The sequence below is a fragment of the Sander lucioperca genome, chromosome 3 (assembly GCF_008315115.2).
Source record: "Sander lucioperca isolate FBNREF2018 chromosome 3, SLUC_FBN_1.2, whole genome shotgun sequence".
Taxonomy (NCBI): Eukaryota; Metazoa; Chordata; class Actinopteri; order Perciformes; family Percidae; genus Sander; species Sander lucioperca.
In genome coordinates this window covers 22363141-22387671 of record NC_050175.1, presented here as the reverse complement: position 1 = coordinate 22387671, position 24531 = coordinate 22363141, and the positions used below count along the sequence as shown (strand labels likewise).

The 24531-nt window shown below is 41.4% G+C and overlaps 1 protein-coding gene across 5 annotated transcripts in view; it reads left to right on the top strand.

Annotated features, from left to right (window-relative positions):
* Positions 1 to 715: 715 nt before the first annotated feature.
* The window catches only part of cbfa2t3 (CBFA2/RUNX1 partner transcriptional co-repressor 3), a 64054-nt gene continuing 40238 nt past the window's right edge, over positions 716 to 24531 (top strand). For 4 of the 5 annotated variants that reach the window (XM_031324165.2, XM_031324168.2, XM_031324167.2 and 1 more), the window contains exons 1-2: positions 716 to 729; positions 20460 to 20819. In XM_031324165.2, coding sequence (XP_031180025.1) covers positions 20615 to 20819 — 205 coding nt within the window. In that variant the 5' untranslated portion in view covers positions 716 to 729; positions 20460 to 20614. Of the gene's footprint in view, positions 730 to 19914; positions 20820 to 24531 lie in introns of those variants that run through there. The other variant, XM_031324170.2, reaches the window with a different exon arrangement.

The following is a 24531-nucleotide window of genomic DNA, read 5'->3' as shown; positions in this document are numbered from 1 at the left end:
GGCTGCCATCTGGCTTCACGCCATCAGAGTGCCACCCTCCAAAGCCCTCGCTCTCGCAAACATGGCAGGAGAGGAGAGAAGAAAGGGGGTGGTGGTGGTGTATGGGGTGTTGGGTGAGGGTGGAGAGATAGGGGGGTTGGAGGGGCAGCAGCATATATGGAGAGGAGGGAAGGGGACAGAGCCTCAAGTTAACTTCTCCATTTCACTGATATCATGCGACGTCCACAGTCTGGTAAAGAGAGATGTGCAGTTGGATGTGAGGCGTAATGACAGTCCGTCACATATGATGCAATGTGATGCACTGTCATGTCAGTTAGCATAGACCTCCTCCTCTCTTTCTCTCCTCGACTCCATTTTACATAGGCCCTGGCCCTTTTAATTATTTTGTGCCCAAAGCCTGTTTCTACCACTGTCACAAGCAAGCGGCATAGAGTTGGTTGAAATGTCTGACCTTCCATCTTTTGTGTTGTGAATGTAGCTACATTTTAATGACTATAATAACATCTCCTTATAGCTAAACGCATCCAAATAGACAATAACTGACATTTTTGATAAGATGTTTTGCCCCTCTGTGTCACATTCTATATATGGTGGAATAATCTCGGACTCTGAGGAGAGCCACAGAGCTGAAGATGTTTTGTCATGAGTGGTATTCAAAGAAGTGTTACTTCAAAAGGTTTTTGAACCCAAATGTATTCATTGATTAATTGATTTATTAGCATTTTAGTTGTAGCTTTGGTCATAACTTTGTACTCACCGCATGAATTGCTGATATATCACAGCAGTAAAAACACAGATGGAAACAATGAAAGTAACAATAGCTGAATTCCATCTTGCTGAGTCAGTTTCAGGTTCCTGGTATTGCGCATGCTGGCTCACTGCCATAAAGTCACTTCTTCTTCTTCTTCTTCTTCTTCTTTAGGGTTTTACGGCAGTTGGCTTCCTATGCGTTGCATTACTGCCTCCTACTGGTAATTACTCGTTATCTATTTATTTAATTTCATTATACTATAATCTTCAAAGTAATCCCGTGCCTTTCAAAAATGTAAATATATGTTTCTGTCCATTGCCAGAAAGTCACGGCTTCCAGGGACACTTAAATAGAATAGAGCCATTGTTAATGGTATTAGCAACACCTGTGATTTTCCGAAAAGTCAAAATGTACGCAGCATTATAAAACAAGGAGAAAAAGTCATGGCAAGGAAGACAAGCAGTCACACAATCAGGTCAGCTTAACCTGCTTAGAGAAGAAAACAAATGTGAATGGTAAAATAATTAACTAAAGTTACCACTGTACATCCAACACAGTTCTTGCTTTAACTTTGACCCACAGTTGTCATGGTTGTGGTTTTCAGTTGTAGTTTTTCCTGTTTTTTGTGTTAATTAATTAATTCCCTGTTTCCTTGTTGTTTACTGTCTCATGTGTTTCTGTGTTCTCTGTGTTTTACCATGTTCCATCCGTGTGTATGTTTTATGCTTCAGTTTCCTGTTTTACTTTGTAGTGTCTGTTTCTCTGTGTCTGTCTTGTTTAACTTCCTGCCTTGTGTTTTCTCACCTCTGTGATGTGTTCCACCTGTTCAGCAGCCCTCATGTCACCTGTCCCTCGTTACTACCCTCGTTACCTTGTGTATTTAGTCTCTGTGCTTACTTTGTCTCTTGTCTGTGCATCGTCGTTTCTCCTGTAGTCATGCCCTGCGTCTCTTCGTCCTAGTGCTTTTGTTTTCCTAGTCTTTAGATTTTTCAAGTGTTTTTGGGATTTTTGTTGGGCTTCCTTTTGCCTGCCTGCCTGCCTCAGGACACCTTTCATTGTAAGCCTTTTTTTATTTGAATAAACCTTATAAACTGCTCACTGCCTCCGTTCCTCCACACTCTGCACTTTTGGGTCCAAGCCTGCTATTCCTCAGACGTGACAACTGTACTTGTTGTAGTTGTGCGCACAGTTTCTGTGTGGAATCAGGGAATATTAAAAACATTTCAGACACTCTCCCTTCATTTGGTCTCTCCAAATAAGGAGTTAAACAGTTGGCTTGTTTACAGTAAAACCTGTACGATCATCTTGACAGCTTGTGTTTTTCCCCATCAGACTTTCTACATTTCCAGATCTCACCAGTTACTTTGAACACAAAAATACTGATGACAAAAAACTGTAAAAAAAAAAAAAAAATGTGGCTATATCACTACTCTTGCATCACACCAGCATTAGTTCCTGCAGGGCAGCCTACTGCTGACACATTGCCCTTAGCTCATGCACATGGCGAGGGGCCATGACAGATGATTGAGTATTTGTAGTATGTACTGTATGCAATGTGAGTGTAATCAACACAAGCAGCTATGGTTGTAAGATAGTGTCCTAAAATGGAATGCCAGGTGTGTGTGTGTGTGTGTGTGTGTGTGTGTGTGTGTGTGTGTGTGTGTGTGTGTGTGTGTGTGTGTCCATCTGGAGGGGTCATCGGGGTCACAGCAATCTGGCACAGCAATCTCGCACTGTAATCATCTCAGTGCTCAGCAGGTGGTCCGGCAGAAGGCTGGGAAGAAAAGTTTTTGCACATTTTCTCTCTGGCAGCTAAGACCATCCTGCTATATATAGTTGAAATGGGCTTATACGCTAACCATTACAGATGTAAGTATGCATGATAGGGCTCCTTATGAAACCAAACTGGACGTAGATGTGTGTAATGAGAAAATAAGTAAATCAAAATCTTAATCAGGTTAAACAGGATAGAATCATGCATATCTAAAGATGTTCATATCATATTACTATCTGCAGCAGTGAGATGGCTGTGTTGACAGTGCTGTCCCCTGCTTTGGTGCACTTTACACATTCCCCACGGCTGGGCTACATGTGGAAGGTGCCTACATTGGGATAAAAGGAGTAGCTCAGCTGGCTCAGGAAGTGCATGTAAGCAGGGACAACAGCATCATAATGGCATGAAGCACAACGGTGTGTCCTCACTACATCAGAAAACATATTTCCCGATAGCTGTTTACCTCTGGGACGAAAGCACCCTATTCTCCTGTAATGGAAGGTGACCGATAAGAGAGCAGAGAGGATAATAATATATATTCTACCTTGGGTTCTTTTTTTTCTTCTATTTAGCAGTGGAAGGTCTTAGCTCAATACCATAGCTATTTCAGGAGATCTAAGCCTTATCATGCCACCACACACAGGGATAATGAACTTGTCCTATCCTGGTACATTATATACATGTCAGTGTGTGTGTGGGTGTATGTGTGTGCTCTGTTTTAACTCAAGAGGACAGCCCGTGTGTTGTTACATAGTGATGAAGGGCGCTTGGTTATCTCTACCTGGCACCCTTATCACATCTGCACATGTGACATCTTTCAATAACCCTCAGTCCACACCTTTCGTTCCTCTGCTCTCTAAAAATGGGGGCCAGAGAGATAAGGAGTGTGTGTTTTCATGTGTGTGTGAGTGTGTGTATGTATGTGCGTGGCAGTTAGTTGGAGAGAACGAAAAGTTATGACCCTGAAAGAGAGAGGAGAGAGAAAGTGATATCAAGAAAGAAGAAAGTCAGATGCAACATTATATGAAAGACAGAGATAGCATGAGCAGCGGTGGAAAGTAACAAAGTATATATATCCAAGTACTGTGTATGTGTAGAGTCTTGAGGTTATTTTACTGTACTTATGGTTATATATACATTTTAGAGAGATAAATTGTACAAGGATGAATGGAATCTCCGCATGTCAGCCGGTGCTCAACAGACACAACACTGAGACAGTATCTGGAGGGATGAACATACAGTACCGTACTGTTGTAGCATTTAATAGGGCGCAGCAGCACCCATTTGATTAACAGCATAACTTCATCAGAGTAAGAAGAGGTATACATTAGGGACAGGATTTAGTCATTTCTTATATCTAGCAATCTAGGAGTTGGCTGAACTGGTTACCACCTGTCTGATTGTCCTATCCTGTTGAGCTTTGTTGTAAAGATGTCGCAATGTTCCCAAATCTTAGCAAAAACTTTGCATATAGTGTTACCTTAATCAATAGGAATGATGGTCAAAACGACAAGAAGAAGACCCATTATGATCTGGAAGTATCCTTAAAATAAAATCTAAATGCAGGAATTACTTTCTTTTACTTGTTTGAGTTTATACAGTGGTTTTACTTTTACTCACAGTAGGTCAATGATCTGATTACTTCTTCCGTCACTGCAGTAGAGGAAAAAAGCAAGAGAGATGGAGCAGAGAGAGAGAGTAATGTCAGAGCAGGAAGTCGGATGGCTATCACAAGTGTGAATGGGCAGAGTTTTGAGCAGAGAGCTAGGCCTGTTGGCCTGTCTCCAGTGGGGATAGTGGGTGTCCCTGTGCCAGCTGGCAGCCTGTCTCTCCCATCTGTGGAGCCTAAGAGAGTGTGCAGTAATCTCCTGGAGACAGCGCCTCAACCCAGGCCAGATTTAAAGGGATATAGCCAGCTGGCCAGGCATGGACATGTCTGTACCAGGGAGAGAAAGGAAGGGCAGAAGAAGGCCACAGAGAAGGGAGGGCATGAGTGAGCGAGCTGTGATGAAGCAGGTCAGGTGTAATGGCGAGTATGATAGGGGAGTTGAAGATTGGTGGTCAGGGAGCAGTAAAGAGCACTGATAAGAATGATTATAGTCCAGCTGCCAGCAAGTAATGGAACAGGCTAAATGTAATGTTTCTGCCTTTAACTGTGAAAACTACTGTACAATGGGCCTGTGCTGGCTGAGGTAATGTGAAGAACGTGTACCTGTGTGAATCCAGGCTTATAAGGCTATATCTTACTGCTCTGTTGCCTATTCTCACCGCTCTGTGTCACAAAACTAATGAAGCTAATTGAAGATAGTGTTCTGTGCTTAATTCAGAAAAATAAATAAAACAAGCTGTAGCTCTGCTTAGCTCTTGGTTTACTCCTCTCTGTGATTGTTGCAGATGGTATTCAGAGCCCAGCCGTCGGCTGCAGTTTAAGGCCTGCATTTCAAAATAATATCATCTAATCCAGTATTTTACTTTATTTTTAGTGGGAACATTTCCAAAGGAAAAAGATAATATCAATAATCCCAAACTCAGTTCAATTAGTTTTTAAAAATTTCTTAAAATATTTTTTAGCCCTGTTCTTCTTACTATTATTTATTGTTAAAATAATGCTTTCTTAAGGCAGGGTTGGTAATGTTGAAAAGCTAGCAAGATTTGAAAGAAGAATCTCCTTGGGGCTCCATCCAACCCCCTCCCTCTCCCCTCGGGGCTCCGACCCACACACAGACGTGCACAAGCACCGCTGCGTTGCTGCTCCAGAGCAGAGCAGAGAAAGGACCGCAATTTTACTTCATGTCTCATTTACCGGTAAGCAAACACCTAATATTATCATTCTGAATGTTTTAAACATGACTACTGTTAGCAATGCAGAGACGACGCACATTAAGCTCAGGCTCGTACACGGGAGAGGTAGAGTACACGCAGCGGGGCAAGGAAGCATTTCATTGGTTCTTTCCAAGCGAACCGCGGGGCAGTGATTGGTGGGTGTTTTTACAGGATTACAGCAGCTACAGATGACAGATTTTTTTCGCTCCTTTTTCAGAGCCCATAAGTTATTTATAATGCTGTAAAGACCATTTAAAACAATATATACAAAAAACAGTTGGAACTGCTCACCTTTTTCTTAAAGAAAAAGACGATTTTGTGATTGAATACCAGCGTCAATGAAATGGCTTTTTCTTGCAGTGTGGGTGCCAGGTGAGGGAAGGAGAATGTTAACAGGGAGACAGAAGTTTACAGCTAGGGCCTGACTCAATATGTTAAAATGCAAGAACAAAAATGTTGCATGAGAAGATGCTTAAACACAAACACACTTATTGCAGCTAGCAAAGAAAGATGGCACACATGCACATTTGGCGCTTGGGAGCAATATGTACACATGCATGCACAGGTGTGCTCAACTCACGCAGACTCACACACAAATGCAGAGACACACAGGCCTGTGGCAATCGCAGAAGAATAAGTGAAGCCATGCAAATCCCCAGATGTGCAGGAAGACATGGAAAAGATGAGGACAAGAGGATTGGGAGGAGTGGAGTGCCTGGAAGAAGGGGAAGGAGGTTTTAATAGAGGGAGGAGGGAAAGAGGGGGTGTGGTGGGGCGGGCTGGGTGTTTACTACTGTTTAAAAGGCAGTGGGTGCTGTGTGCAGATTAATAAACAGGAGGTAATAGCAGAAGGACTCTATATTTATTTTTTATCTTAAATGTTGCTTGTTTGTTGGGCTGGATGAATATTGACTGTGAAATTGGGATCAGGGGCGACACATGCCAGTGCTCGGCCTTATCTCTGGGATGCAGGCAGGCCTGGGGCCGTTATCGCAGTGCCACAGTGGCGTGCCGGCACTCCAGCGCTCTCAAAGCCACCACATTCCCTTTGTATCTGCCTGGAGAAGCCTGTTTACCTTTCACTGGCTTGATATTCCTATTAGAGCCGCTGACTATTTACTCACTGCCTCCTCCTCCTCTCCCTCCACCGGGCACTGTGCTGTCTCTCATCTCTTCCTCTTTCTGTTTCCCTTTCTGTTTGGCTATGCCTATCTAGCTCCTTTTTTACTGCCTGTCTCTTTACTGTATATCTTTTTGTCCTGCTTCTGCTTCTGACCTTCACCATGACATAAAGTTCTGGACATGGCTTTGCCTACCAAGAAGTACATAGCTAAGAGCTATAGGGAGTACTTTAATACAGATATTACATACATAATGAGGGAGATTGCAGAATGCACGGTAGGAGGCTGTCCTCCCCGAAAAAAATAAAAACATTGGTCATGCGTTCAAACACTTCCTAAACTATGAAAAGTGTGTGACTTTAATATTGGAGTTCAAGCTTTATGTCTCATCTTAACAACGGTAAACATTTGTTTCAAAATGCAACCAAACCTCAACCATAGATGTGGCAGATTAGAAAACACTCAGATAAGTACTTTTTGGAATGATCATATGAAAAGTTATATTGCCGCCGTGTACAGGTATGTGAATATAATAGGATGTTACTAGTCAGCTTTAGCGGAGCAGTTAATGAATGAGCCACTGATGGTATGAATCAAGGAGCTGAAAATCACTCGAACTGGTACTGGTACAGAAAAGTAGGCTTCTGAACACAAGAATCTCATACAGGATGGGCACACATGTATGATAATGTGTGAAGATAACATTAGATAAACCTTTGTTGATCCCCAGAGGTTTTTCTTATCTTATTCTATGTGCACTAATACTAACATTGATATATGTGAACTTTGCATAAGAAGCTAGATAAATTAATGGTTTAAAAATAATTAAGTAATTTAGGTGGAATAATTTAGGTGAATCCAATTATTTTTTCACTTTTTCACAATTGGTGTACAACTTAGGGAGGTTTTGCTTAGCGCTTAGTGTGACATGCACAGCAGTTTGACAACAACTGTTTTAGAGCTTTTAGAGATATAAAGTCTCTCCAATCATCACGCATTAAAGAATTTAAGAGAAATTCTATTGGAGAAATGTTACCAGCCAAAAGGCACCAGATGTGGTGCAAGCCCCAAAGGGATGATTCCCATGAACAATATACGCTCTCCCACTGCCGTACCTTACTATTACCAGGCAGCTGTGTACACCAGCTTTAAACTGCATCCCACCTGCAGGCAAATACAACTAAAACAGAAAGCAACTGGGTTTGGCAGCCAATCAGTGAGTTAAAGCTTTCAAACAATTAACTGGCACACCTGTGACAAGAATATCAGTGACAAACTGTAGCTAAACAAAACTTTTTTTGTATGACATTCAAATGTCTCCTCTCCTCTCCTCTCCTCTCCTCTCCTCTCCTCTCCTCTCCTCTCCTCTCCTCTCCTCTCCTCCGGGAAGGGCACTCAGATTCCTCCAGTGATGACGGCCTCTTCTGCAATCTTCATGGCAGTTTTTTTGTTTTATCTTTCTCCTCCATGCAGGGTACACTGAGGGGCTTGGGGCATGCCATGCCACAAGGTGGGATAAGGAGCAAACAAACATACAGGCAGCGCTTAGCAACCCTGATCAGAGTGTCTGCCAGGGTCCTGATAAGCTGACAGGCAGGAGAGGACAGTGAGAGGTGGGGATGTAAGGCTGTTGACATTGAAGGGCGCTTTCCCTCTCTGAGCACTAATGGCCATGAATATTATGACAGTCCCCAAGGATTATTTTTTTTTAAACTTGTAGGTCCTGAAGAACACAGATGCAGTCTTTGAGTCTTTGACACACAATCTCTAAGGAAAGTCCTATTTTAAGTTGCATTCAGAATGAATAATAAGCAAATTTTACCTCGCTTTACTTGCAGTTAACCATGGAAGTGTTTTTGCACTCCGCAATGACACACAATGTACATCAGCTGCCACTAGCTGTAGCTAGCAAACAATTTGCACCGACTTGCACCGTGTGTTTTACATGTTTGTGAGACAGCTAAAATATGGCCTGATCTTAAAACCTATGCTTTTACTGTTGTTTACCTCTAGACTTTCCCTTTACTGCTTGTCTCTTTATGTTCATAAAGTGGTTGGGTGAATCAAGTTGCAGGTGAATCTTCACTTAGATTTGCTCCACGTGGACTGAATCCTTTATCAACTCGCACCTTTTGTCACAGCACAGGGAGTAGTCTGAGAAATAATTTGTTGTTGAGGGTAGGAAATTAATCAAGATTTAGCCTTGCAGTTATACCAACAACTTACTCTACAGTCCCCAACATATAGTCAGTGCCATCAGTTGCCGACACCAAAGAAAGGATGCAGGCATTATCTGCACCCTGGTGAGCTTGACTCATCTCCTGCAGTGTTGCCTCCCTTGACTGAGTGGTAAGGCCAGCCTGGCATCCTCTTGCATCGCCAACCACCCACTGGTGGCTCACAGCTCAGTGTTGGTTTCAGTTAATTTGGGTTAACATATAAACACAGACAGACACTAAACCAAAATACTTCAGGGACGAGGTTTACTATTGATTGTGTATTTTCTTTGTATTCAATCGGGCCACCTTTGCATTCAGTCTGAACACACCTTGACTTATTAACATGTGAAGGAAATAATCTAAAAAGGAAGATTTTTGTGTTAATCCTCTTATTACTTCACATGTTGAGTTGATCAAAGTCAATTTCCTAAATATCTGGTGAATTAAAATGAACATTAAGTTACTCAATCAGGTTAGGATTCACCTTAACCCATTAACCTAATCTTTGTTCATTAAAGATTTTGCAAGACGCTTGACATCATTTCATGACAAGGTGAAACCAGGTGAGATTATTCCTTCCTCTGTTTACCTAGATTTAGCATCAATGCAGTACTGTACACACCCAATAGCCCCAACGTAATAAACATCATGTGCTGTACCCCTCTGGGATATTACAAGATATGTTTTATGCTTTGGTCCTACATGACCGCAAAGTGTATTTCCATCTCACTGTCTAACTATCTTAACATCTGCCTGTCTTTTGATGGTTGGTCAATCCATCTGTCTGCTGATTAGTACGCATGTCTGTCAATCCATCTGCTAGCCTTCTGAGCCAACGTGTGGGGGAAATGAGCAACATTACTGTCCTGTTGTACAGCAGTGGGGAAAGAGGACAGAGAAGGATGAAGTGAGTCAGAAAGAAAGCAAATAAAAACAATGATATGACACCTGAACAGTATGTTTAACGGACTTAATCAAAGAGGACAGACTGCTCACACATATGCATACACATACATACACAGCTAGCCTCTGCCAAAAGAGGACTATGCCTTCCAGTAGCTCCAAAGTTGTTTTGCGTGTGTGTCTACACTGGGAGGCCTACAATCAGAAATGACCTAGCTTTTATTCAAAGGGTGTGTGAATCATGCAGCTTCACTGTGAGAGAAAAAAACTCCTGGAGGGCTGCCTGCAGTCACCAGGGCTAATTAAGCTCGCTGTGGATGATCAGTAAATTACATTCAGACTGTAGGCTGGCTGCTTGCCAAACCACAATGTCTCATTTTCTATTTATTCACATGTCAAATACAGGAAATTATGTACGTGGAACCTGTGGTTGTAGTGACTCTAAAGGTAGAGGAACCTTTGATTGAGCTGGGTAGAGAAGCAAACAACTTAATGGATAAACAAAGTGATTACAATTCATTTTGAGGGGAACATGAATGTCTGAAGAAAATTGAATGGCAATCCATGTAATAGTTGTTAAGAAATTTTACTTACTGTAAAACCACAAATGTGAACCTTGTGGTGGCGCCATGAATATGTGTGCAATAGGCTAACCGATTGACATTGGCATCCCTCGAGCCATACAAGTAAAACTAATATAGCAAGTTACAACTAATGAATTCTGCTGTTGAGTAATTCTTAAGATACTGTAATGACTTTTTCAAGTATTAGATAGTTGCCATTTTTCATCTGACTTGCCCTACACAGCAAATGAGTTTCCCAGAAGTGACTATAGAATGGTTGTAGAGTATTTGAATGTCAGAACATGTATCTGTATGTTGTCCGACTACGCAAACCTCAACCATATGGTTCTCAAGAGGAATAAACAAAGCATAGAAAGTATTTGCAACTACGGTTGACCTAGGTCTGTTTACAGATCAGTGAACCTTAATTGGCGCTGTCAGCCCATGCTCACTTCAAGCCTATCCATTTCAATACTGAGACAATAACAACATTATGGAGCTCAATAGCTCATATTCCTATGTGGCAATAATATCTAGATCCCTCCTCTTCTCATGGCAAATCAATGGAGTGAGATGGCCTTTGGCTTCATTTTTCATCTTTAATATTGATTGCTGTTCTACTTTGGAGTGCACTGTCAGTCCAATTAAGGATAATTTAATTGATTTTTCTTCACAAGCTGTGTTAGATTGGATTGGTTTATGCAAAGCAGATCAAAGAGAAGTACTCCCTGGACTCCCTTCTATGTGTAAAATACAGCTCTAATGAGCAGGAGCACCCTAACACTTTCTACATCTCACCCCATTCCCCCCTGTTTCTCTCTCTCAGCACAAAGTGACACACACGTTAACACACACACACACACACACACACACACACACACACACACACACACACACACACTAACACAAAACAATTCAATGTAATAGTAACCACTCTGAGGATTCCAACAATTTTATGCGAATAATCATTTTCAGTACATTGTAATTGCAAAAAATGATTGTGTTCAATAGAGTGGATGGCTCCAAACCATCCACTATTGTATTTCCCCCGCAGAGAGAGTTGAAACTTAGGCAAAGAGTTGATAATTCATACAATCTCAGTGTTTGAATTAAGCAGGTGTCTCTTCATTTGAAAATTCCACAATGACCTTTAACGGAAGTCTCCTCTCATGAAATATACATGACCCTGAACACAATATGTCAGACTGCGAGACAAGGCCAATTAGCTGCAGGTAAATTTTGAAAGCCTCACTCTCTCTTTTGCTCTCTCTCTCTCTCTCTCTCTCTCTCTCTCTCACACACACACACACACACACACACACACACACACACACACACACACAAATAGTGCGTGGCACTATCTTTGTGGGGAATCGTCATTGACATAATGCATTCCCTAGCCCCTTACCCTAACCTTAACCATCACAACTAAATGCCTAACCTTAACCGTTACCCCACCCTTACCATAACCTAATTCTAACCCTAATCCTAAAACCAAGTCTTAACCCTCAAACAGCCCTTTAAAGTTGTGGGGTCCAGCATTTTGGCCCCACAAAGCAGACCCACAAGTATATTGTATTCACGGTTTTTGGACCCCACGAATATAGTTAAACAAGAACACACACACACACACACACACACACACACACACACACACACACACGCGCACACACACACACACACACACACACACACACACACACACACACACACACACACACACACACACACACACACACCTTGATCAAAGCGCATGGTTCTGTCTCACAGATCTGGGAGTGTTGACTTCACCACATTTTACAATTGTTTGTTTACTGGCTAGTAGCATGACTAGTAGTTATATGACTTAGAGTTTTAATGAGGGATTTAAGAGGTGCTGGTAGGCAGATTTTGTTCCCTTTAGACAGAGACAGGTTAGCTGTCGTCCGCTGTTTTTAATCTTTATGCTAAGGTAACCAGCTGCTGGTTGTAGTTTCATACTTACCAGACAGTTAAGACATTTGTATCAATCGGCTCATATACTGTAACTATTGGCAACAAAGCGTATTTATAAGACTAATCATATTTCCTAAAAAATGTCCATAATTGTTAGAAACTATTACTAATGCCACTAATACTAATCACAAGTAGTACTAGTCACAATGTGAGACTCCTACAATGGCCAGCACTGTACACCTCACTTCATTTCTCATTTAATTAGTATTAAAGTTTTTTTTTTTCAATTGCTAAACGACACTGGTCACAACTGAAGCCACATGTGCAAAACTCAAACCACAGTCTGCATTACCAACAGTCACCTGAGCTAAACAGTTTATCATTAATCATACAACACCAATACAGAAATCTTTTAATCTTTACAGTTTGAAAAATGTAAGTGACTTTACACTTACTGATATTTTCTTTAAAGAAAAGAGTGAAATTCTTTCACATATATTTTATTTTATAACATACCAGTCTTTTATGTAAACAAGAAGGAATGAAAATCGAGTTTGCTTCAATAGATATATATTTTTTATTTTATCTGTAGTAAATTATGTAATTACTGGGGGAAAAAAAGTTACAAACTAAAGGTACATAATAATAACAAAGAATTGTGGGGCTAATCCTGCCTCTCTCCAGCATCATGTGACAAGTTTTCATCATCACATTGGGTGTCCGCTCTTGCCATGCACCTGCATCATCTATAAATACAAATTAATGTGGTGTTTCCATTGTTTTCACCTCCATTACTTTCTAAAAAAAAACAGTAAGTGCGCAGTTTTATTGTAGTAAATGTAGTGCTTTCCACGTTTTTTATAGCTATGTAACCTCAGACATCTTACCTGGACATGTTGGTATCTTTGCTCTTTTACCTGTTCACTGTTTTTAGAGCTTTCCTTATATATACAGTATGTGTTCACTAACAAGTCTAAAACAAGACACCTGCTTAGGCTTTCAGCTGAAATCAGCAGTGTTTGAAATGCACCAGACTGAAATCCATTCTGTTTTGAATGTGTGGTTAACAGTTTTGACAGCAGTGTGTTGAACAAAGTGCTGTACATTTACAGTGCTGTGCAGATTGTGGTTAAAGCCATGGGATAAGTGTGTAGACTTTTGAAAACTGTGTTTAAGTAATGAAAAACAAACTAGAGTTTGGTCCACATGAACTGCTGCTGTGCAGTTAGAGTTTTGCACATGTGGCTCCAGTTGTGCCCACTGTTGTTAAGCAATCGAAAAAAACTGTAGTAGGCTTATTAGTAGTAGGGCAGTGGGCTAATGTTTAATGTATCAGTCTTTAGGCATGTTCTAGTGTGTCTGTTTGATTAGTTGCCATGGAGCAGTGGAAATGTGTTATAGCAGTCTATCGCTTGTCTCCTCACTTAAATCTCTACTTTCACATTCCTGGAGGCTGGTATTGGAGCTAACACCCCTCCTCTTTGCACCTTTGCACAGCCTGTGTGTGTGTGTGTGTGTGTGTGTGTGTGTGTGTGTGTGTGTGTGTGTGTGTGTGTGTGTGTGTGTGTGTGTGTGAGTATGTGAGGAAGTGAGACAGAGATGGTGATGTCTTCGATGTCTCTGGGTGCCCCCTTGCTGAGCTGTCATCACTCCCTGGCACCGGGTACACAGCACAGCTGCAGGGGAACCACTCTGCAGGGAACCTTCGTTTCCATCTGTCTCCAATTCACAGTGGCACCTATTTAGAGCAGCTCAGCGGCTGTGCATGCCACGGGCCACAAGAGAGGGGCCAGGCTGGGTTTAAGGGGGTCAAGAGAGGTGGGCATCAATAGATCAGAGTTTAGGGCAGTAAAATGGGGTTAATTTTGACAGAGGCATATTAAACCTGCCGTATATCATTTTATAATATAAATACATCAGCTTCAATGTAACACATTGCATTTTTCATTTAATTTCTGATCTAATAAGTCCATCATAAACCGTCAAATATCCTTTTCCAGAGAGGCATGAAAGAAATACGTTCATACATTTCTGTAGTCAAGCAGCCAGAAGAGTAAAAAAAAACACAAAAACAGTAACAGTTTTAAACATGGTTTGTGATTGAATTATAACATCAGTCTTATCTTTGCTGTAAATTGCACATTTGTATATTATTTTTGCCAATATGGTTTAGAAAAATGAATTAATGTTTTTAGTACTGTAATATCACTGTGAGCATATACCAGTGTGTGTGTGTGTGTGTGTGTGTGTGTGTGTGTGTGTGTGTGTGTGTGTGTGTGTGTGTGTGTGTGTGTGTGTGTGTGTGTGTATGGTCATGTGTGTCAATTTGTGCATGTGTTTATACACTGCGTACTCCTGAACTTGTGTCTGTGTGTGTGTGTGTGTGTGTGTGTGTGTGTGTGTGTGTGTGTGTGTGTGTGTGTTTGTGTGCAAGTATGAGAACAGGCTTAATTTAGCAGGTGTGCTTTGACAGTTCTTGAATGAGTGCCAAGTCTGCTGTATGAAGGATAAGAGAGAGGAGGCGTTCAGTGTGCATCTGTGTGGAGCTCAACTGTGACAGATGGGGACGGTTTAACTTATAGAGTTCTGTTAAGATCTGGAGGTTTTTCTGATGCTGTCTGTGCCAAACAGGTGTGTATTATAAAAACTCTAGAGAGAGAGAAGGTGAACAAGCCTCAACTGACTTATCCGGTTTATAGTGAAAGAAGGAGGTTGCCAGAGGATACTGTGTTTTCTCTTCTTTATGTTGGTCCAAATTCATTGCAGTAACTCCCTCTGGAAGAGACACTTGAGGGTTATCATTGATCCTGTCTCACTGTGGGCAAATGGAAACAAATGCAAACTCTAGCCACCTAAATATTCTATGGTGAACTATCCCATGAAATGTTGTTGAAGCTTACAATGAAACTAGTTAAGTGAGGCCTTAGTATAAAAAGTTATCATTGAAACTATCAGTTCTGTGGACTGCATCATCATCTTATTTTGCACCATCCAAAGAGAAACGTAATGTTTGAGTATTGTGAAAGCTCTTATGACAATGTCCTTTCTTCATAGTATTATTCTAGTGTACAAAATAATCATTCAAAATCTTTCTGAGATAATTCAAATAATTCAGAGGTGAATTTATTTGGTTTATTTAGCCAAAGTATTGTCTCGCATTGCCAGACCTTCTTCCACAGCGCTGCGAAGGAAGGTAGTGTGGCTAGTCCACACAGCACTCCGGGATAGGAGAAAAATGTGCAATGGTTTATTGGCATTTCTTGAAACCAATCACAATCCGCAATAATGGTGCCTCTGCAAAATAGCCTCTGGAAAGAACTTGTTTTGGTGGAACGTTCAAAAGTTGATTTAGTCATGCAACAGAAAACTCAGATTGGACAGATAGTCTAGCTAGCTGTTTTGATTTACCCTGCAGAGATCTGAGAGCAGTTAACCATAGTACTCATAAATCGACCAGAGTTTAGAATGCCAACACGAAGAAAGCAAAAGGTAACCGAAAATGAGGGACATCCGGCGGATCTTCCGGCGGCACTGGAGCAATCCCCTAAATGAATCATCGTCGATATAGAGTATGCAAAGTAGGTTAACATTTGTGAGGTTTCAACTGTTATGAAAAGAAAATCACCCTCACAGTTATAGCACTGTTAGTTTTACGTTTCATGTTATTCCATAGCTGTGTTTTCTGACGTTTCTGCAGCTTGTAAATGTGTATAAACAATTTGCAAGCGATCACTTGCAATTAGATGTATTAGAAGCAAAACCTTTCAGAACCTTTACATTTTGTACAACAGTGGAGTATGTGTTGGCTCAAAGTGCTATAAGGACAGCTGTGGAGTTGAAGAGTTCAGCTGGTTAGTGGTGACCAGGTGTGTCGCAGGCAGGCAAGACGCTTCACCATATGGCTGCTTTGGGCCACCAGCCGGCAGACGCCAGCCATCCCGACCACTGACTTTCACATGCTTTGCTTTCGCTGTACAAGGTGAAAAGTTGCATCTGGTCTACCCTCTGACCAACATGCTGAAAGAACTCTGTAGGTGTTTACATTCATAATGGAAAAAAACTTGTTCTCCATCAACGTTAGGAAATTGTGTTGGTATGACAATTAATAACCTAGCTAGAAAGCAAGAAAGACAGATTTGATGCTTTTCTGATATACAAACAAAGTTGCTGATTATTTAGCTTCTCTTCTGCGTGCTGATTGAAGTTTTAAAGAGGTAATGAAGTCCTGGTGTGTCCTCCTGCTGGTTTGTATTTTGCGAGGGGTGCCTGTTTGTCGCTGATAGAGGGATCTCTCTGACACGGCTGCTCTGGCCCGCCGCATCTGGGAGCCAGTAGCGGCAGCCGCTGGGGGGAGATAAGCCAAGGCTAGCCGCCCGCCTGCAACACACGTTTTGCCCCCCTCTGCCCTGTTCTCTCCTCCCCTGCTCCTCCCTCCACCAATCCTCCCTCTCGTCATCCCCCTGACCTTATCTCAGGGGAGAAGGCACCACTGGGTCGCCACTGTGATAGCACCTGCCAGAACCAGAGCTGGCCTCTGGTGATTATGGGGGAATCATTATCTCTCTCTCTCCAAAAACTCATTTTATACCTGCCAACATCTGAGGGGAGGGGGGCAAAGGAGCAAGGCTTCTATAACAGGTAAATTGTGTGTGTGTGTGTGTGTGTGTGTGTGTGTGTGTGTGTGTGTGTGTGTGTATATGTGTGTATATGTGTGTGTTTGTGTTTGTGTGTTTATCAGGCGAGCAGGTTGGGATACACAGGCAAAAAATACATCCATCTAAAATCTTGTCTTTTTGCAATGAAGGATTTAAATTTGATATAATAAAGATTAGTTTAAAAAAATATCTGGGGTGCCTGGGTATCTCACCTGGTGGAGCAAGCGCCCATATATATAGGTTTATTCCTCGACACAGCGGGCCAGGGTTCGACTCCGACCTGTGGCCCTTTGCTGTCTTCAGCTGTCCTAAAATAGTCTTTAAAAAAAAAATCTGTTTCCAGCCTTTTATTCCATTATGCTTATGTACATATAACCTCCCATATGGGCAAAAGGGTGGTGAGTTATGGAGGGGTTACATCATCATCACAAACTACATTCACAAGTAAGTACAGGCATAAGATTTGGAGAAAATATGTTCTTCTACCCGATGCCATGTTGAAAGTAAGTGAAATAACTTTTGAGTTTTTAATTTGTAGCTCATATGGGGCTTAGCGTGCATTCAATCACTTTATTCCCAAATCTGTTTCTTTTACTCTGCCATTCTTTGCTCCCTTTAATTAGTTTAACTACGCCTCTGTGCTCTTTCCGTTCATATCCTTGTCCTCCTCCCACAATTATCTCATCAGTTCAAAACTGTCTAGATAAATCCCTCTTGGTTCACATCATCCAATCAAGTGAGGTTAAAACTATCCGTCCTCGAGTCAGTATGCCCTTGATTTTGCCATTTTTCTGACTTACCCCATTATCTGCACCTGTATCTTGTCGTCTGTTCCCAAACCTGTAATGAACATCCACTCTCCCCCTGCCCTACCACCTGATGTGTTCTCACGCGGTTCATATACTGCAAAAGGTGTATGTTTCATTCTCATTTTGCTGACTACTACTGTAGTTACAGGGCTCGCCTACTTAACCCAAAAAGAGCCCATGCCTAAATTTAATCAGTTGCTCTGGTGATTCAAATAAAATATAATTTGCACTTTGATTTCACTATTATTGGCATTTATATTGACAACATGTGAATGTCTTATGCATGAACACTTGTACATTTGGGAAATCTTATTGGTTTGTTGAAAATAAAAAAGCACCTACATTTTCTTTGCTGTATCGACTGTGGGTTTATAGAGAAATCAGCTCCCCCCCCCTCTCTCTTTCTCTCCGTCCCCCACGCCCAAAGACAGCAACATGAGTTTCTCTCACTTCCTCTCTGCTGATGACCATATGTGTTGATTTCCACCAGGCTCTTGGCACATCTGTGTACTCACATCCCCTCTCACTTCTCTCATCAGCCCACTACTTGCTCCAAAAAATGTGGTAATGTGCGTATGTGTGAATGCACAGACCACTCCGTCTGGGTTAGGAGTTAATGAGTCCTGTGGGGTCAGAGGTCAAGAGGGTGATGTCTACAATGTTACTAGAGTTTCACATGAAACACCCTTTCAGCTGTTCAAGCTTGTGTAGTTTACTTTAGCATCTTTGATTCTAAATGTAAAATAGCAGTGTTTCAGCATATGTCTTTTCCCAGAACAGGCGTGCTTTTAGTCTATTTAGAGCTGACTGCTTACTGTCACCCACATGGTGTAGTGTGCTGGGGGGTTGAATAAAAAAGTTAAAATTATATGATCAAAGAAACTACCTTGGCCCCTAATTCTTGTCTATTTCATTGGAATGACTTTGAAGGGAAAAGTCTCTGTTTATCTGGAATGTGTGAAATGAGAAGTAAACATGGAGTGGGTGGGATGAGCTGTCCACATCAAACTCAAAAACGAAATTGTGATGGGAATTTCTGTTGAAATGTTCAATCGAAATTATGTTTGAATGGAAAGTTTCAATGTAACTGCTTTTGCAGTGTTTTGTTGAACATTCATTTTGATTTTTTTTCTTTGCTAGCTACTTTACTGTAAAAGTTTCACTTTTCCTTACCTTTTTTTCTTTTAATATTGAAAATGTGTGAATTATTATTAATTTTAACAATATGGTCATTAATAACATACAACCCAGGAAAAAGGAATGGCCAGCTTTGCAGTTTTATGCAGCTTTTGGGCTCTTTTAGCTAGTTGTTTTGAATTTCTAGCTTGAATATCTGAAAGGTTAAGTCTCACGGCTCTGTCCAACACAAAATGACTGAGAGCCAAAGTATAGCTTGTGAAGGAAGTCAATCATATAACAAGCTCAGCCCAGATATTTTTCTCTGTAGTTGGTTGATCAAACCAGGGCTAAAAGTCCAATGAATATTGGACTTACATTTGCCAGGAAAACCAATGGAAACAGTGCAATGGAGACTTGTTCAATCCTCCTCCCGCCAGCTTTTAGGATTAGGGGAAGCACAGGAACATTTTAAATTCCACTTTAAACTGACAACTTTAGTGCATGCAGTTATTTGCAAACTATCTCCTATAGAAATACAGTGTGTCTATTAGAAGTTAATGTGAGATGTATGGTGTATGATGACTATACCTAGATAAAAGATGTGGATGTTAAAATTATATGCAAAATATTGGGGTTCCAAGTAGCCTACAGTATGTGATCACATCAGCATTTATGATGCAAAATTGTATACCAAAAAAAATTTACATGGAATTGCTGCAATCATCCTTCACGTAGTTCAACTTTGGTGAACTGTAAGTTGCAAATATCATGTATTATCATCATTCATTATCATTTAACCACAAAACCATTGGCTGTACTTTCTGTTGCACTTTACTGTGAACTATCATGCATACAATAAATGCCAAAGATGGATGCTAGCGAAGAAGAGCCTAACAATAACACTAAAGATGAGCAGATGGATGGACAAGAAGGATGAGTTTTTGAAGATGGGACAACAGAAAGTGTTATAATGGTCATTAAGCAAGGTGCACAGAAGCAAATGAAGAGGGGTTAGAACAGGTGATGCAAGGAGGGAAGGATGCAAGGAGGGGAGGAGTGGCTGCTGGCCACAGACACAGCTGGTTCCTGACAGAGGAAGCCCAGATGGAGACCCAGGCCCTTCTGCTGTCTGCTGCTATCACCGCAACCAGTTCTGCTGCCTGGCCTCCCCAGGGGCTGCAGTCCTGCAACACGCAAAAACACACACAAACTGACTAACACACACTTCTCTTTTGAGCGTCAGTGGCAGGCAGGGGAGGAGGAGGGTTCCGATTAGAGCACAGCCCCTCAGCCAGAGCCGCGAGACTAGCTGACCTGCCACTGACAAACACACACTCTCTCACGCACACTCTGCTGGAAAGGTACGAAGAGAGATCGAGGGAACCAGATGAATGGAAAACAAGAAAGAAAGGTAGATGTGAACACGAGACGTGGCAATTACATCTAAAGGGGACAGCAAAAGAGACTTGGAGCTGAGGACAGCAGGCAGTTACTCGTGGCTATCAACACACAACTATCATTTTTTCACAGTTGTATGCAGACATGAAGCAAAGAAAAAATACCAGAGGAATCAAGGAATAATACAACACAGATCACAGTTTTTAATGAAGAGGTGAAAGGAAGAAGAGGAAGCAACCTCTTGTTTTTCTCAGTTTGGAGCTTTGACAACAGATAGTTCCTTGCATGGCTGTTCAGTGGTTCATACAATGATCTACATGGGCAACAACGTCAAACTGGCTGAATATTATGAGGAACAACATGCAAAGCCTTAAAGACATATGAAAGAGTTTTAACACTGATTGTCTTCGCTACACTGCTTGGACCTATAGATATGCCAATGTGCATATAGTGCTTTACACGAACAGTGTGTCACCTAAGCTTGAATCCCTTCACCTCACAAAGAAATTGGAGATCTTAGCAGTGGAGATTTGAAGGTCCGAACATGTCTTCCAAAGTCCATTTGGAGCGCCAGAAGAAGGCCAACCTGAGAGCTGGGGCTTCCTCTACTCCAGCTTGTGCTCCACGTGTCCCCACGGTCACACTGATCAGCCACAGAGAGCTGAGGGATAAACACACTGCCCACAGACCCCAGCATGGAAGCCTTGATCTAAACCTGGCAACTAGCAGCTACTACAGATGTAGTGAAGGTAGGAGCTTGTCATCTAAAGGACCTGTTTCATGAAATCTTTTGGCAGTGTGTTACTATGATGAGGGATGGAGCGTCCCACAGCTGTCAGGTCTGCTCATTAAGTAGGAGTGATTGACAGATAATCAGTTTGTGTTAACTTAGTGCCGCATGCTATAAGGGCAATGTGAGGTTTCTTCATCTTGTGAGTAGACCTGTTATTTGATGATTGAAGCTGGGGTTTCAAGGTTAGAATGACATCAAACATTGCCATCTAAATGAGTTTTCTTCTCCAAAGCAATTAAGTGTAAAATGATCTAAGGTTTGTTTCCCAGTGCATTTAGCTATTTACTGTATTTTATTTATCATATTTATTTTATATTAAACACAGTCACTTTAGCGATCAAATTGAATCCTGAATCAGGATTCAATTGGCCACCATGAAGTGCAATTTCTCTCAACAGCGTTCTCTTGTTGTCAAGGAATATGGTCCTCATATAAGCTGTCAAGCACAAATACATTTGTCATTATTGTTAACAAGCCCAGTGGAGCTCATTTGTCCCATGGCACTGGAAAGTAAAGGGAAAGAGGTTTTTAGAGCATTGAGTGGTTGGGGGCCTTCCTCTGGGCATCCCCATACAGCTGCAAGGAACAGAATTAGATTCTTGAGTTTCACAGTTCAGCTTCAATGGCTTCATAATACACATGCAGGTCATGAGGGTGCATCACAGTGAATGACAGAGCAAAAACTTTAAGGGGGTATTTTGCAGACGGATGAGGGATATGTGAAAGACATCCAGGAAAAAGGGAAGAGAATATAATGTGTAATTGATTCTTAAAGCACTGAAAACACTGAAGTAGTGCCTTTAGGTAAAAATGAAAACCTTCACTTGATTCAGCAAAGAGTTCGAGGAGAGAGAGATGCATTAAGAATCAGACATTAAAGGCTCAATTTTAGAGACTCTAAATATGTAGAAACTGTAAGCCACTAATACCCAACGTAGTGAATTACCTGCAGCGCCTGCCGTCTCTTGGCAGTAATGAGCTTTGTGAACGTTGCAGCGATAGGGCCTCTATAATTAGGCTTAGTCATAAGCATCCCCCCTGTAATTCTGTGATAAAAACCCAGTAGAACTCTGGTAGAGTATCAGTGCTCCAACCCATGCATCTGTCTTTCACACACACGCACAAATGCACACACTGAGGAAATCAAAATGTGTCAATGTGAACCGTAAACACAGCTCTTTCTCTCAAGTAGTTTACCTGCTATAACTGTGTGTGTGTGTGTGTGTGTGTGTGTGTGTGTGTGTGTGTGTGTGTGTGTGTGTGTGTGTGTGTGTGTGTGTGTGTATCCAGCGATATGTTCACACTGTATGGAAAAGAAGCAATAGTAATGTGTTTTCGTGCATGTGCATGTGTGTGTGAGGTGTTGTGAGCTGCAGCATAGGCTTCCTGTGAGGGAGCAGATGTCGCAGAGCTCAGGCACAGCTGCGACGGGCGATAACCGTGGTGGCAAGAATATGTCGGCACGCTGGCTCTTCTCCCTGGGTCTTATCAGCCACACACACACACACACACACATACACACACACACACACACACACACACACACACACACACACACACAAAACACATACACTCATATAGACACCCTACAATAAGGAACTGCCATCTAGCACTAGCACATCCTTACAGCGGGCCCAGATAGAGGGAGGAAGGCAATGAAAGAGATGGAGAGAGGAAGAAAAGGAGAAAGGACTAAATCAAGGGACTTTGAGGGAAAAGGTGCAGTGAATCCCTAACAAAGCCTTGGCTCATGCCTGCTGTATCATAGACGTCATAATTTTGTGCCAATCCTAATCCTCTATACTATGAATAGGCTATTCTTTACAGTTTTCTCTCACAAGAAGAGATAACTTTTATATAAGTACACAACTTTGTCCCCTTTGTGATATATCATCGACATTATTATCCAGGTCTCTGAAGACCTGTTTGTGCGTTAGTCATATAAAATGACTTTTTCATGTCAACACTTAATTCTTCTATTTTTTTAAATTCAAGCGAATTGCAATCTCACAAAATTGTAAAATCTGATGTATTTTGTGAATTTGGGATTGGAATACTTACCATAGTTTGATTACACATGAGTTTTAAAAGATTTCACCTTGTTTCGCCTTCTGAATAAGTGGTTTTACTTGCAGTTTTGCATTGTCACTATATCTCAGCAGTTAAACTGATGAACCATGTTATCACAACCAAAGTGACTTGACTGAAAATTAGACACATTTTGTCATGTTACTGTACATCTGAAAACTTTTTCATGACTCTGTTGCTTAATGATTGCTGCACTGTATCTCTGGCACAGAAACAAGCAAATAAATGTGGCAGAGATCATCAGAAATGTGGGAAAAGATGGATGTTGATGATGATGCAAGAGGAGTGAGAAAAACAGAGTAAATAAATAAGGAATGGAAAAAAGTGAGAGGTATGTGTGGGAGGAGAGGCAAGGGGGTGATGAAAGGTGTGTGTGTGTGTGTGTGTGTGTGTGTGTGTGTGTGTGTGTGTGTGTGTGTGTGTGTGTGTGTGTGTGTGTGTGTGTGAGTGAGTGTGAGAGAGAGAGAGAGAGAAGTTATCCCCTCTGTTTCCTCAGCACCAGCTTTGTGGTTTCTATGAGGAACAGATGTTCACAACTTGATACAGTGCCTCATCCCCCTCTAGTCACTATCTCCAGTGCCAGCACCACCAACTGTCTGAACACACACACAAACACACATTCACACAAGCACACACACATATTGTCTCTTGGGAAACACAGTCATATATAGCAGTGACGTTTTCATGTGAGTGTATGAGGGCGTATTCACCTGCATACTGAGGACTTTTTACTGTCTGTTTCCCTCTCAGGCTCAGGCTGCATATCCTGTTCTTGAGTCAACACTTGATGTAATCAGGTGTCAGTTCCTCCTTTGTCAGTATGCACTTCTGGTGGTCAGCTGTGACCCTGCGTTTTAACTCAGCCTGGCAGTCTGGCCAAAGAAAACACATAGATGCATGCACTTACTTTACCTGCATGTAGAAGATCCTAAAATCCTTCTGCAGTTATATATAACCAGTCTGGTCAAAGCGTCCCACACTTTTTGCTTTTTTATTAGTTGTTGGTAATAGGACTATGAATATCTGTGTATAATAATGGAATTTAGGTAAAATATCTGCAATTTAACCTCATTTTCTATATTCTGCTGTTTTGCTTAGCTCAGAAATTTTAGCTCTGTACGCATATGAAATATTTAAAACAAGTGAAATATGATTTAGGTATTGCAACGCTTTTGCAATACTTCAGCATTTGCAAAAAAAAAGAAAAAAAGAATTGAATAAAAAATCTGAAAAATAGTCTGACTAGCTACAGTAATGCATTGTGTAGTGCTCTTATAAGAGTTCTGTGGCAGAAAACAACCCTGGAAGTCAAGTATTTCAAAGGGCATTATTGTTTCCAAAGACCATGGATTGAATTTTAAATTCACATCATGTCTGGATGACTCAAACAACTGACACTTTGCTGCTCAATTGCAAACAAAAAGTAAGGGGTCTATGGGTGCAATTTGTAAAAGCTGCATTCCAGCGTACGTGCTTGAGTGGGTGGGTCAATGATCCGTTACACTACGCCGTATCACAGACTCTCTCTGTCTCTCTCTGTCTCATCCTCTTTAATAACATTACGGAGCAGCTTGAGGATA